This window comes from Typopeltis vanoorti, chromosome 12 (assembly GCF_054136105.1).
Source record: "Typopeltis vanoorti isolate ZY-2024b chromosome 12, IOZ_Tvanoo_1.0, whole genome shotgun sequence".
NCBI lineage: Eukaryota > Metazoa > Arthropoda > Arachnida > Uropygi > Thelyphonidae > Typopeltis > Typopeltis vanoorti.
Genome location: NC_143560.1, coordinates 42,517,906 through 42,534,555, shown reverse-complemented (window position 1 = coordinate 42,534,555; position 16,650 = coordinate 42,517,906). Strand labels below are relative to the sequence as shown.

At 38.9% G+C, this 16,650-nt stretch overlaps 1 protein-coding gene across 3 annotated transcripts in view; it reads right to left on the bottom strand.

The window, feature by feature from the left end:
* Ssadh (succinic semialdehyde dehydrogenase) overlaps positions 1–16,650 on the bottom strand; it is a 260,476-nt gene that overhangs the window by 128,034 nt on the left and 115,792 nt on the right. For all 3 annotated transcript variants that reach the window (XM_090401356.1, XM_090401359.1, XM_090401358.1), the window contains one exon: positions 11,083–11,343. In XM_090401356.1, the coding sequence (XP_090257482.1) occupies positions 11,083–11,343 (261 nt within the window). The remainder of the gene's footprint in view (positions 1–11,082; positions 11,344–16,650) is intronic.

The following is a 16,650-nucleotide window of genomic DNA, read 5'->3' as shown; positions in this document are numbered from 1 at the left end:
CCTAACTTTGACTTTCTTCACTTTGGGTGAAAACCTCCCTTCCCCACTCAGCCAGATTCATTTGCTGCCTCTATCGCTTCCCTAATGCCACCAGCCACTCTGAGATATTCAATTTCCCCTCCTTAAAAATTGATTTTCATCAGTCCCACTTCCCTAGTACTGAAATCATCCATTTTATTAATGTCCACAACACCAACTGATTTTCCTCCTCCAGTTGTACAGATCTAGCAGGCAGAGATGCAGAAACATCTGTGATCACCAATGACCTTGCACAAATTTTTCACATGCCAACTAGAATACCAGATAACCCGAACCACTCCCCAAACACCTTCGAGTTCTTCTACCAATGACCCTTCCAAATGTACAGTGAATGTGGTAGGCCCTAGGAAATTTCAATCACAATCTAGTGCTCATCTCCTCCCCCATACAACAACACTTACACAGTCAAGAGTAGTTTGGCATTATAACAGTACCAAGTGGGACAGTCTCAATGATTTCTATGCCTCATTCCTATGGTTGGACTATTGTTTACAGCCTTCCAACCCAAAAATGGGGAGTGTATGTTTCCATGTCAGCAAGGATTACTTGCTGACATGGAAACATACACTCCCCACACTACACTAACTGCCATCCCCTAAGTGAACCTTGGTTCTCTAAAAAAATGTGCCAAGGCTGTACAAATAAAAAATCAAGCATACCACAACTGGCTCACATCAAGAACTCTATCATCCTTAATGCTTATACCCAAGCTCGAAATAGCTGCAAGAAACTATCATCAAAAACAGAATTTGAAAGAACAAAAAGCAGGAAACTTGCAGCCTGTCCATACAGCAGCTGAGCCTTTTGGTCTCTTGCCAAAGCAATTGGTTGTAACTTTTGCTCAACACTATTCCCACCCCTATCATACCCACTACTGCATCATCACCCACAGAAAAATCCAATCTCCTAGCTTCACATTTTGCCTCCAATGCGATGCATAACTGACAATGGTAAATTCCCTCCCCCAACCATTACAAATGCCCAACATACAATGCAGCTATATCCTTTTGACAGAAAGAGATCAGAAAAATATTGTCCAAATTAGACACATCTCCTGGCCCTGATTGACATTCCTCCAATTGTCCTGGAGGTTTGTGTACCAGAACTGACTCCTATCCTATGTCACCTGTATATACTCTCTTACTCCACTGGTATCTATCCCACAGTCTGGAAATTGGCCTATATTTGATCCATTCCCAAGAAAGGCAACAAATCACTGCCGTCAAACTACCACCCTTTCTCCCTCATCTCAGTCCTGTCTAAAGTAATGGAGAGAACCATCAATTACCAGCTCCTACCTTGAAGGCACCCAGTTAATAAACACCAGTATGGATTCAGTCACTGCTGATCAACAGGAGATCTACTCACATATATTACCCATCTCTGGATAAATGCCATGGAGAAGTTTCATGAATCTCAAGTGGTTGCGCTTGATATTTACAAAGCTTTTGATCAAGTCCGGCACAAAGGCTTACTAAGCAAACTCCCATCATTTGGTCTGTCGTGTAGTACTATCATATCCTGTACCTTTAAGGGGGGGGTGTACAGGATATGATAGTACTACATGAAAATCTTACATCACCATTACATCTCAGGACTTCTATAGTTGGATTGCCAGCTTTCTGTCTGGATGCACTCTATGTGGGATGGTGGCTGGTTCCTTATCCTCTCACCATGCCAGGGTTCTACAAAGATCTGTTCTCTCACCAACCCTCTTCCTTCTGTATATCAATGACCTACTTCAGTTGACCTCCAACACGTTACACAGTTTTGCAGATGACAGCACATCGCACTCCTCTCTTTTATTTAATTAACCCTACTCTACACAACTCACCTCAACCACCACTGCCCTCAATTCTAATCTCCAAGCCATCCTCCAATGGGGGCTCAGATAACCTGGTCACTTTCAATGCTAGTAAGTCCGATTTTTGTCTTATTTTTCACAAAAAAGAACCATTTTCTCCCAGTATTATTTTTGATAACACTGAAATTTCCAGACAATTTGAGATTTCTCTTCTTGGAATTACCTTGACATCAAGCCTCATCTGGCATAAACAAATCGCAACTATTGCATCCTCAGCTTCTAAAAAATTGAAATTCTAAAAAATTGAAATTCTAAAAAACTAGGATTTCTCTTTCGTTCAAGATGTTACTTCACCTCACAACAACTGTTAATCTTATACAAATTATAAATCCACTCAGCTAGTGAATACTGCTCTCACATTTGGAATGGGGTCCCTAATTGTTCCCTCAAAATGCTTGACTCAATACAAAGGAGAGTAATTAGATTGATTAATAACCCATCTCTTACTAACCTACTCCTCCCACTTTTGCACAGGCATTTGTTTTCTACATTATGTGCATTCTATAAATATTTCCATAGCAAATGTTCATCTGAAATAGCATCAATATTCCGCCACTCAGTATTAAGTCTGTTGGAACATGTGCAGCTGCCACCCAACATCCCTTCCATACTACACCCTGGAACATACAGAACAAGTTTCTTTAGCGCCTCCTTCTCCTTCATCCCTGCTACTACTGTATTGTGAAACAGTCTTTCCTCTGATGTGTTTCCCAAGGAAACACAATACACAGGCTTTTAAATCAAATGTAAACAAGTTTCTCCTTTCTTTATTTTTTATTTTCTTTATTTATTTCTCTATTTTTTTTATTGATATGAAAATAAAAGAAACATTTTAGATTTTAATTTGGGGTACATTACTAATCATTTTAGACTTCTACTGACAAAAGAGTAAAATTCATATTGAAATGGATGGAAACATCCAAATTCTCTTAGCTATACCAAAAAGAGAATAAAGAAAAAAAAATTGGAAGAAAGGACAATCTAGTAAATTAGTATCTCCCAAACAGCAGTATACATTTTACAATGCACACTGCTATTTGGAGAGAGAGAGAGAAGATACAAAATGATTAGAGAACATGTTCTACAGAAGAGCGATAAATTTGGGGAGAAAACTAGTTGAGGTCAGTAAACAGAGGAAATGGTAAGAAATCATATAGTCATGTGAGAGCACAAAGGATTGGCAGAAATATAAACAGCGGATAAAGTGAAAACATGAAAAATACAAATTAAAACAATAATGAGACACTTGTAAGAAAGAAGAAAGCACAAAAAGTAAGAAATTATTATTATCTAGGCTTCCATGGAGTCAAAAGACTCATCGTGGGAGGTCATTTTTAGGAAATACAAAGTCTATCATACCACTCCTTGAACCCATTAACCATCCCCACTCCAACCACTCTCTCAGGCAATGCATTCCAAGGTTCAACCACCCTCCACAAAAGAAACCACTCCTCATCCTCTTGCACACAGACTCCTTTCATAACTTCCAGGGATGGCCCTTTGTCATTGTTCCTTCCTGCCATTCCACCAAGTGAAGGAACTCTCCAATGTCTACCCTGTAACTGCCTCTCAACAGTTTTAAAGTCTCAATCATATCACCTCTCCTTCTTCTATCCACCAAACTCTGCAGTCCACATTCCCTCAGTCGATCCTCATAACTCATATTATACAGTCCTGAAACCATCTTTGTTATCTGCCTCTGTACCCTTTCCACAATCAATTTATCCCCTTCAAATCCTGGGAACCAAATCTGAGAACAATAGTCTAAGTGTGGTCTGATCAGGGCCTTATACAACGGGATGATAACTCTTTTATCTCTGCAGGTCAGTGGCCTTCTCAGTATTGCAGCAATCCTCTGAGTTACCCTCACCACCTTTGCAATGGTGATGAGGGTAACTCCTTGAATTTCAGTTTTCTATCAATCATCACCCCCAGATCTCGTCTCCCCTACCTCCTCCAGTACAGCTCCTCCAATCGAGTACGCATCCTTCCATCAATGGATCCCAAACCTCAAGACTTTACATTTTGCTGCATTGAACCGACAACCCCATTTATTTGCCCACCTGTCTAGTTTATTCAAATCCTCTTGCAGGTCTGCCACATCTGCACTATTACTGATATCCCTTCCCAACTTCACATCATCAGCAAACAACTGAGTGTCCCCTTGCACTCCATTGACAATATCATTGATATAAAGATTGAACAATACAGGTCCTAGTACTGAGCCCTGTGGAACCCCATTTGTAACCTTCTGCTTCCTTGATATTGCCCCATCATACACAACTCTCTGATACTAACAATCAGTCAATCCTGAATCCATGTGACTAACCCGATATTTAAACTCATGTGCTGCAACTTAAATATCAGCTTATCATGTGGCACCCCTATCAAACGCCAAAAAAATGGCAGTATATGCCTTTCCCTCATCTAATGTTCTTCTAACTTTATTATAAAAGGCTAGCATATTAATAAAGCAAGAGCGCCCCTTAACAAATTCATGTTGATTCTCACAGATAACATTACCCTCATCTACCCAACACTGTATATAGTCCCTCACTAATTTCTCCAAGAGCTTAATAACTACTGATGACACACAAACAGGCCTATAATTACACTTCCAGTCTGCTACTGCCCGTATGCAGCAGCACTATCTTACCTTCCTTCCATTCCCTGGGTACCTTTCATTCAGCCAGACTTTTATGGAAAAGCCAGGTCAACGGAGCTGTCAGTTCTTTAGCACATTCTCTCAAAACCCGTGGTGAAATACCATCCAGTCCAACAGCTTTACTGGTATCCAGAGTACTCAGTATTTGGAACACACTCTCTCCTCTTGCACCTCTAAACCCTGATCCTGCCCTATCCCTCTAGTATTAAAAGCTCCTCCAGGATGAAATACTCCAATAAAGTGCTCATTGAACAACTCCACTATGTCCTCTGCATCAGTCACTCTAATCCCATTTTTATTCCACAATGTCATTCTTCCGCAATCGTTTCTCCGCCTACTGGCCACATAGTTAAAAAATTCTCTAGGATTTTCTTTGGATCTTAGTGCCAATCTCTTCTCATATTCCAGTTTTGCCTTCCTCACCATTTTGGTCACTCTCCTGGCCTGCATCTTATATTCTTCATGTATCTGTCCTCCACCCCTCTACTTGTATATCTTCCATAATCTCTTTTTCAACTGCAGTTCCTGTTTGATATTGTTTGTAATCCACTTTACACCAAATTGTGTCCGCTTCTTCACCTGTGGAATACAGCTTACTATTGCTGCTGCTAACAAATATTCTTTCACAATTTCCCAAGCACTAATGATATCCTGGACTTCTAATTCTGCCCTCCATGGAACTGCCCCAAGTTGATACCTAAGACTACTATAATCACACACCTTATAATTCCACATACATTCCCTTTTCTTTGATACACCTGCATGTCTGTTCATTTTACAAGTCAAAACCACATGGTCACTCTCTCCAACTGGTGGGAGAGATGTCATCTCACTTATTATCAGCTCTTCTGATGCTATGACCAAATCCAAAACTCTTGACCCTCTTGTTCCCTCCATCAAATGCTGCCGAAGACATTTGTACCTCAAGAATTCCAGAAATTCTATCCCTTTCTTACTACTTGCATTTTCCTCTTCCCAGCTTATACTGCCATAGTTAAAATCTCCCATAACAATCATTCTTCTTGCACTTGCCAAGCTCAACAGCCTAAACATCTCCTGGTCCCCCACCCTCTATGCTCTCTGGTTTATAGCAACACCCCAATAAATATCCTATCTTGGCCACTTCTACCTCACACCATATACTTTCAAAACCATTTGTGTCGCTGCCTTCCAAAGCCTCTGCTCTAAGAGGACATAAGTCATCATAAGCAGTACTCCACCACCACGTTTTCCTTTCCTATCCTGCCAAAAAATGCTGTACCCTGCCACTTCAATTCCAGTTATTATATCATCCTCCGTCAACCACGTCTCAGAGATCCCAATAATATTTGGCCAGGTTGATGCTATCAGCGCCACCAATTCATTTCCTTTGTTTCGGATACTCCTGGCATTAGTATGGAGCATAAAAATGTCACTGCTCCTATACCTATCATTGCCCCCCTCTCGACCCCCCCCTGGGCTCAATGTTTCCCGACATCATCCCCCTTCCCCCAAGCACCCATTCCCAAAATTATAAAAATTAAAATCCAGAATTAACATTTAAATTTCGAAATGTTATAATAACTTATATTAATGGCACACCTGAAATTTTCATAACAAACTAGATATGTATAGTCTGCACCATTAAAAATAACTTAAAAACATCATATACTCAACTTTATAACTGGAGACAACCAATTATAAATTGGAAGTAGGGGGAGGCACAAGTGATGAACAGCTAGTCTACATTAGACTAAGGAAGAGAAGATAAGTGATTAAATATGCAATTACAAGGTGACTAAAGAAACTAATTTAGTCATTAGCTATTCAAAGTTTAAAATCCTCCATACTTTGGGAAGGGGCAAATGATGATCCCAAAGCTTAGAATAAGTTCATGAAGCCCACAGCTACCTATTTCCTGGGAATAAAGGATGGGACAGTCTTATCCCTACATTAACTATAGTAAACCTTGCGATATAACAAACCATCTCCCCTTTCCTTATGAGAAAGGCTGTTTTGTGGTTGACCTATAATACCAAATAGCTTCAAATATACTGCCTCCATTGACTCTGCTCCTGTCTTCCTCTGAACTTCTTATTGATTGCAGTTTTTCTGGTGTTATCAGAAATATCCATTCCCCTGTCCTATGCTGTCTATTCTTCCTGAAAATACAATACCCCTTAGATTCTGTTTATGTAACTATATCTACCAGCCAAGTCTGATTAATGCCTATATTTTAAGTCATATAAATAAATGTAAAACTCCTACTCTTTTAAAGTATCTGGAATTAGAATACACTACTGCAATATCCCACTGAGTCCAGAAGTAAACTTGCATATTGCCGACCTGGTTGGCCGAGTTGTTAGCATATCTGCTCTCCAGCCAAAAGGCTGTGGGTTCGAATCCCACCATGGGCATGGATGTTTGTGATTGTCTATGGAAATACTAGTGGTGGTGGTTGGTAGATGGCATTGGTGTAGTTGCGGTTAGTTGTAGTTGGTGGATTGAGTGGTGGAGACAAAGTTGTAGAGTAGATGTCCTCACTAGATGAGTCTTCGGACTCCCTGGAGGTGTCCCGTAATAATAACAACATCACTCACTGCACATTCTCTCCAATAGTTTCACTGATTTTGTACTTTCATTCTCTCAATGAATAGCAAGTTTCATCTGAAACCTAACTCCAATTCCATTAGTCATGTACCAATCACTTTGCCCATCAAATTTGCAGTACAACGACAACCCCCTATAAATTGCATTAACTCATTTGCAGTCATAGCATTTCTCAATTAATTTCTATTATACCATGGCAACTTTTTTTTATCCCAGTAATTATCCTCTCTCATGGGAATTAATGCATCATCATCATCATCATCAAATTCCTGCATGTACCCTCAAGGGGTGTACAGGATATGATAGTACTACATGAAAAAAATTACATCATTATTAATTTCCGATCTACAATTTTCCTCCAAATCAGTCTGTTACTTGTCAACACACCAATATTATCAGATCTTATATTTCTATCGTCTAAAGCACTTTGTACCGTATCAATCTATCTATATCTTGGTCTTCCTCTCGGTCGTTTTCCTGCCAACCTGGCAGAGAACACTTGTTGTGCTAATCTTTCCTCGCCCATTCTGTTTAAGTGACCATACCACCTGAGATTAGCTCTGCTAATGCATTCCTGGATGCTGACAATGTCAAGTTCTTTCCTAATATCCTCGTTTTTAATATGATACTGCCATTGATGCCATCTGTTCATGCCTATAATCTTTCTCAGGACTCTCATATCTGAAGTCTCTAGTCTTTGGTCAAGTGTTTTACTTCTGACCCAGCTCTCAGATCCATAAGTTAAAACTGGTTTGAACACTGTCTTGTATATGGCTAATTTAGTGTTCTGACTAATTTCTCTCTTATTCCATATGAATTTATTCAATTGACTTCTCACCATACCAGCTTTGCTGATTCTGTTGTCTATTTCTATATTTAATTTACCATCTTCAGTAAAAATCGTGCCTAAATAGCTGAAATGTTTTACTTGTTCCACAGGTTCTCCATTCACAACACAGTTGACATTTTCAATGATTCTGCCTATTTTCATTGTCTTTGTCTTTTTATTGCTGACCTTCATACCATATCTATTACAACAGCTATTCAATTTAGTCAGAGAATCTTGCAGACTTGTAGCGGATTTATTTAGAAGTATAACATCGTCTGCATAAAGCAAAGAGCTGACATTAACATCTCCAATTTTGATATCATTTTTAATACCACTTTCCTTCATAATGTGATCCATATAAATGATGAATTACAGTGGGGATAATGTACATCCTTCTCTCACACCAGATTTAACATTAAATCATCTTCCTGTACTTCAATTCTAACTGCTGACTTACAACTCAAATAAAGACTAAGTATTGCTTGATATAATGTCCCATTGACACCATATAACTGCAGTGTATTGAATAGCTTCTCTCTTGGGACCTTGTCATATGCCTTTTCCAGATCGACAAAACTTAAATACAGATCTTTGTGATATTCCCATGCTTTCTCGACTATTTGTCGTAAAGTGAAGATCTGATCCTGACAGCCTCTATTTGGCCTGAATCCAGCTTGTTCTTCACCAAGCTTTAATTCCACAATTTTTCTCAACCGTTTCTCAAGTATACTTGCATAGATCTTGCCAGGAACACTCAGTAGGGAAATACCTCTGTAATTCTCACATGCAGTTTTATTTCCCTTTTTATATATGGGTACTATGAGAGCTCTACTCCAATCATCGGGAATTCGTCCCTCTGCCCAGGCTTTCTGAATTATGCAGTGCAGCCACTGTAAGACTCTTATACCACCATACTTCAGCATTTCTGGTCGAATATCATCTACTCCTGCTGCCTTTCCACATTTCAAGCCTTTCATAGCTTTTTCTACTTCAAGTATGGATATGTATTCCTGACTGCATGCCTGGTCAGTGTTTTTTACCACCGTGCTGTCATCACTGCTTGTTTTATTTAGCAGTTTTTCAAAGTAATTACTCCATACTTCAAGGATATCTTTTTCTCCTGTTTTCATGTCACCTTTATCATCTCTAATTCCTTTTATAGCACTCTTTCCTCCATTCTTAAGCTTCTTCAACAACCTCCAGAATATTTTGCCACCTTCTTGATATTTATTTTCTATATTCTTGCCAAAGTCCTCCCATGACTTTTGTTTAGCTAGTTTTACACAGTGTTTAGCATTCTTGCATTTGTCTCTATATTCTCTAAGAGCACAAGCTGACTTATTTGACAGGAACTTTTGGTATGCTTTCTTCTTTTCCTTCACTGCCTCTTTAACCTCCTGTGTCCACCAGGGAGTTCCGATTTTTTTATCCTTACAAACAACATCACCACATGCCTCTCTGGCAGAATCAATCAATGTTTTCTTCAGTTTGCCACTGAATCTCCAAGGTTTGATTCCTGTTCTTAAACTCTTTCATTTTTCCTTCAATAATCTTTGTGTATTTTAGTCTACAGCTCACATCTGAGAGCTGCTCAACTTTTATTCGCTTTAAAACTTTCTTACATGTTATTCTTTTCAATATGAAATTCAATTTTATCCTGCTCAAGACTAAATAGTGATCACTTCCAATTTCAAATCCTCTGTACACTCTGGTGTCCTGCACCAGGGAGAAAACATCACTATCAACAATAACATAGTCAATGAGACTTTTCTTATTCCTAGCCTCTGCTCTCCATGTGAATTTGTGCACATTTTTATGTTGGAACATGGTGTTAGCAATAACCAGTCCATGTCCTGAGCAGAAATCCAACAGATATTTGCCATTATTATGAGCTTTGCTCTTTTCTCCAAATTTTCCCAAAATATTTTTGTATGTCTCACAATCATTTCCTACTCTGCTATTTAGATCCCCAACAAGGACCAACTTTTCATTTTTCATTGTGTCAGTTGCTTTTTCTAAAGCCTCAAAAAATTCCTCCACTTCTACCTTAGTAGAACCTTCTGTGGGACCATAGGCACAAATAAGTCTCATTGTCCAGTTCCCCATTCTCATATTTGCCCACATTACTCTACTTGAGACTGACTGCCATTCAAGAAGATTAGCCTCGTATTTTGTGTTGAATACTATGGCTACTCCTTCTTTTCCTTGATTGTCATTGCCTGAATATAACATTTTGTATTTATTGCTCAGAAAGATCTCACCAGTTTTGGTCTTTTTTGTTTCAGTCACCCCTATTATGTCGATCTGCTACTTATCTAATTCCCTCAGCTAGCTCCATTTCTTTGCCATTCAGGCTTCTTACATTGATAGTACCAATCTTTAACTCTGGTGATGTTGAGTTGGGGTTTATTTTCAGATTTGTTCCAGTAGCTGACTTTTCGCTGTTCGCCCTGGTTCCCTGGCAAAAAATAACGGGGGCCTTGTTTAACCGGGCGACGCCCCAGCCGGCATGAAATTTTGTCATGTTGTACCATCATTCTATATTTTGGTTTAACCAATAAGAATACAATTTGGTCGGCTAAATCCCAAATTGCCAGCCCATCCTCGTCCGTTCAGTATCCAAGTAGATTAATGCATATCTAGTTTGTACTATTTTTAAAAAACTCATGTCAGAGGCTTAATAGAGTAAAACAGCACTGAGAAAGAATTAAAAATATTATTTATTTATTAAATAATTAGTTTCTCCCAGTGCTTCAGCTTTAACACATTATTTTGGTCTCTGCAAGTTAGAATGAAATTCACCTTGTCAAGAGTTAGTTTTTTAAATTTATAGGATTTAAAAAGAAAGAACTTTTGGTAATAAAACTTTTGTGAAACAAAACATGGGAGTTTTCCCAGAAATAATATCCATATTTTGTGAAACAATAAAAATTTGCTGAAGACTGGCAATTTCTAATCCTAATACTAAACATTCTTGAAATTCATGGGTTTGCCTGATTATATGGCTCCACATCAATGCAGCCACTAGATAACCAATTCACATGACTCTTTAGTGTGGCCAATACAAAAATAAATATATGCAAGGTAAACACATACCTTACCTACACTGGTTGAACCAGTAAAAGAAATTGCAGCTACAAGAGGACTTTTACATAATGTCTTCCCAACAGATGGTGCATTGTCTTTAGATGATGTGACAACATTGATTACTCCTGGTGGAAATTTTGCTTCTTCTGCCAGTGCAGCTATAGCTAAAGCAGAAAATGGGGTATCTTCAGCTGGTTTGATAACACAGGTACATCCAGATGCCAGTGCCGCAGCCATTTTTCTTGTAATCATAGCATTGGGAAAATTCCACTAAAAGAAAAAAAAACTTATTAAAACTATACCTGTTTTAAGAAAAGCAGATATTAGCAATTTTTAAGGAAGAAAAATAATGACAGACAATAACATGCTGCTGAATTATTTTACTGAGAGAGAGAGAGAGAGAAAAAAAATTAGAAAATTGTATATAAAGACATACAGGAATTAAAAAGAAAAGATATACTTGTGTGGCAGCTACATATAATTTACCAAAATGTAAATAAGCAATGAGTATTGCTGGTTCATACAGAGATAATACAAATTTGAGATCATGATTATTATATAAAACTATAGGTGAGCTAACTATTAAAGAGCTACAGTGGAAGCAAAAGGAGCTTTACAACCCCAAATCCCTCTTTTCTGTTGTTCAATATTATTAGTATATGGGTCACCATGGAGTCAAAAGACTCAACACGAAAAAGACCCACGCTAACCATTATTCACACGATATTTATCACACTTCTCCTTAAACTCGTTCACCATCGGGGTGCTCACAACTACTTCTGACAATCCATTCCACTCATTCACTACTCTACAAGCAAATAATTAGTCCTTACACAACTTCCATGGATAATATCCCTTGTTCTCTTTCCTACTCATCATGTACTAAATTTCTTTTGTGTCAATCTTATAGAATCCCTTTAGTAATGCATAAGTTTCTATCATGTCCCCATCTCCCCTACCTGTCAACTAAACTCTGCGACCAATGCAACCTTTAATCTATGCTTACAGGGAGTATTCCACACATCTGTTACCAGCTTGGTCACTCATCTATTATTTATTTATTTACTATTATTTTGTGACACCTCCAAGGAGTCCAAAGACTCATCCAGGGAGGGCACCTACTCTACAAATCTCTGTCTCCACCACTTAATTCACCAACTACACCAACCGCTACTACCGTCATCATCATCATCTATACCAATGCCATCTACTGTTCACCACCAGTAGTATTTTTTGTCTGTAAATTGCATGTGTTCTGAAGGCCGATTTGTTTGTATGCAGGATGAAAAACCCTGCTACCTCCATATGAGACTAATCAACCTTCAAATGAAAAAAAACTCGCATAAAATCTCGTTGTGATAAAGATTCCTCTTGTCACAACGAGAATGAAACTAAGTTCTTTTCCAATCGAATGATGCAACAAACCATCATTCTTCCAATTGCACTACGGAGGTGCTTGAATCTCTGAAATCCTCTGCACCATTTCCTGAGACCCAAGAAACCCAGCTGACTAAAACTGTGCAGTCAAGATACAGCCAAATCATAGCATTATAAAGAGAGATAATAACCTCCCTATTTTTACTTGTAACATCCAAGTAATCCTTGGAGCTTTTTTCTGTCAACTTTTGCAATATGTCCCCTCAACTTCAAATCTCTATCCACCATCACTCCCAAATCCCTAGCCTCTTCAATTTCTTGCAATTTAGTACCATCAACCTGATAATAAAGCACAATCTTTTCATCCTCAAGTGCATTACCTTATATTTTGCAACATTAAGCTGACAACCATTATTCTTTGCCCAGACTTCCAATTTATTTAAATCATCCAGCAAGATAACAACACCACATTTATCAACCATTGCTTTCCTCAGGTTTGCATCATCAACAAAATGAATATCCTTCCCCTTAAATTATTCTCTATATTATCGATATACAAATTAAAGAGTAGTGGCCCTGAGACACTCCTCTAGTCACCCTCATTCACCTTTCATGCCACCAGCTTCATATCCATTCCTTTACTTGTGTAACGGTTTTCCATGCAGTATTGTGTCATATGCTTTGCAAAGTTCAGCAGGACCTACCTTTTACAAAGTTATGCAGCCTCCTAAAGAGCATAATATTCTATTCACCCATTCCTGAATTTTATCTTTAACCAACTTTTCAAATACTTTAATCACCACTCCTGAGATGCTAATTTGTCTATAATTTGCTACTTCTGTCTTGGAGATGCCTTTATGTAATGGAACTATCTTACTCTCTTTCCACTACCTTAGACCTTGCAGGAGCTGAGACTTAGATTAAACTACTTCATCTGAGGCACTACCAGTTCTCTTGCACATTCTTGTAGTACATAGGCAGACATGCTATCCAACCTTAGTGCTGTATTCATATTAGTGTTGGACACGATGTACTCTGGCAAAAAATGACGATGTCATACATAAAAAACAACAGTTATATAAGAAAATTTAAAGAAGCTGCTAATATGCTAAAAAACCCAACCCAATGCAATAAAAAATCAAGGTTTAATTCTCCATCAAGTGTGGTCAGCGCTAATAAAAAACGTACCTCAATCTGAGCTCGGACTGTATGAATGAGAACAAGAACACGTGACATCGTCCAGAATTGTTCAACGTCAATAACGTTTTATATCTGCATTCTGTTATTTGAGTTTATGAATAGCCAGACGGTTATGATTTGTATTTATTAATTCTCTTGTTTAAACTTTAAGTTATACTATTCACCCCCTGAAGATGTAAATCCTATGATTTACGAAACTTGTCGGGAACTATTATTTTAGTATTTTGTATAACTGAATAATAAAAAATGTTTAAGTTAAGGGATATTACATCCCATATAGTTTCTTAGCCGAATAAGAAACTCAAAGAGTTTCATGCCGAATATAGTAGAAACTATATAAAGTTCAGCGATTCCAAGCGTAAGCAAATACCTGGATACTGCAGCACTGATCCCAAAGGGTAGTGCAAGCTGGGGCAACTCGTGGCAGAAGTGGAGCGAGCTCCGATCAATATTCTTGATATTTGCCCATAATGTGAACTTGGCTCCTAGGAACTGTATTTTTGTTCACATTATGAGAGAAGGTCACTACCCAGACCGGTTTCGACCTTTATTGAGGTCTCATCAGTGAGTAGCCAGACCTAGTTAATATCAAGTTTGTAGCGAACAGAACTTGTACCCCTTCTACGAGTATTGCCGTGAGGTGCTCTAATAAATTATTAGATATGTGAAGAGCCAAAGGCTTCAATTCGGCGACATATAACTTGTTTAAGTTAAGGGATATTACATCCCATATAGTTCCTTAGCCGAATAAGAAACTCAAAGAGTTTCATGAAGAATATAGTAGAAACTATATAAAGTTCGGCGATTCCAAGCGTAAGCAAATACCTGGATACTGCAGCACTGATCCCAAAGGGTAGTGCAAGCTGGGGCAACTCGTGGTAGAAGTGGAGCGAGCTCCGATCACTATTCTTGATATTTGCCCATAATGTGAACTTGGCTCCTAAGAAACTATATGGGATGTAATATCCCTTAACTTAAACAAGTTATATGTCGCCGAATTGAAGCCTTTGGCTCTTCACATATCTAATAATTTATTAGAGCACCTCACGGCAATACTCGTAGAAGGGGTACAAGTTCTGTTCGCTACAAACTTGATATTAACTAGGTCTGGCTACTCACTGATGAGACCTCAATAAAGGTCGAAACCGGTCTGGGTAGTGAGTGACCTTCTCTCATAATGTGAACAAATATACAGTTCCTAGGAGCCAAGTTCACATTATGGGCAAATATCAAGAATAGTGATCGGAGCTCGCTCCACTTCTACCACGAGTTGCCCCAGCTTGCACTATCCTTTGGGATCAGTGCTGCAGTATCCAGGTATTTGCTTACGCTTGGAATCGCCAAACTTTATATAGTTTCTACTATATTCGGCATGAAACTCTTTGAGTTTCTTATTCGGCTAAGAAACTATATGGGATGTAATATCCCTTAACTTAAACAAGTTATATGTCGCCGAATTGAAGCCTTTGGCTCTTCACATATCTAATAATTTATTAGAGCACCTCACGGCAATACTCGTAGAAGGGGTACAAGTTCTGTTCGCTACAAACTTGATATTAACTAGGTCTGGCTACTCACTGATGAGACCTCAATAAAGGTCGAAACCGGTCTGGGTAGTGACCTTCTCTCATAATGTGAACAAAAATACAGTTCCTAGGAGCCAAGTTCACATTATGGGCAAATATCAAGAATAGTGATCGGAGCTCGCTCCACTTCTACCACGAGTTGCCCCAGCTTGCACTACCCTTTGGGATCAGTGCTGCAGTATCCAGGTATTTGCTTACGCTTGGAATCGCCGAACTTTATATAGTTTCTACTATATTCGGCATGAAACTCTTTGAGTTTCTTATTCGGCTAAGAAACTATATGGGATGTAATATCCCTTAACTTAAACAAGTTATATGTCGCCGAATTGAAGCCTTTGGCTCTTCACATATCTAATAATTTATTAGAGCACCTCACGGCAATACTCGTAGAAGGGGTACAAGTTCTGTTTGCTACAAACTTGATATTAACTAGGTCTGCCTACTCACTGATGAGACCTTTCCGCCAAGACGTCAAAGAGAGCTCCAGTTCGAAGAAGAAAGAACCTGTGCCTACCAGTCCAAAAGAGGATCCAGTTCCTGCGGCCCGAAGAGAGAGCTCCATGCTCAGATTCCTCTGTAGAACCGAAGCTTTGGTAAGACCTCTTTCTTTTTTTTTCTCTCCTTATCTGTTGTTTTGCCCACATTTTCTTGTCTCGTTTTGTTTGCCGCGAGGAACGCCCTGCGTTCCTCGACTTTGCCCCCCCCCCCGTACATCCCCTCTCTATAATTGTAGTCAGGAATTTCTGTAACTATGTTGCATTTTTTGCCTAGAACTAAGACGCTCGGTATCGAGCTCACGAAGCCTGTAGATCAGCGGACGTTAGCGGGAGCTCTAATCCAGACAGTAGGGGCTGAAAATATATACGGATTCATACCATACGGGAACAATAGATTTCAAGTAGTGGTCAAAAACGACCAAACAAAAAAGAAATTACTAGAAGGTTTTATTTGTTGTGGACAAACAATCAGACCATTCCTCGTAGGAAGCCTACGCAAAACGCTAAAAATAACTAGGTTTCCTCTAGAATACCTAGAGAATGAACTGAAGTCAAGAAATTCTTCAGTCAATGGGGGGAAATCCATGAGATTAAAGCACTTGAGCACGCCGACTATAAAGGATGGAAAACAGGAGACGTTGAAATCCTGATTGACATGAAAAAAGAAGTCCCCAATTTTGTTTTTTTGGGGGGAACGAGGGTAATGGTGAACTACCCAGGTGTGAAAAAAAGGTGCTTTAGATGCAATTCGGAGGAACACCTTGGGGAAGATTGCCCTCGAATGCAAATCGTCAAAGCATAAAATGGAAAGCTGTACAGAACCCTGTATTAAGTGTGGGGCTCTGACCCACAAATTGGACACATGTCCGAACAAGACACACTCAGAAGCAATAGGAGGGACCATAACACCGATTAGG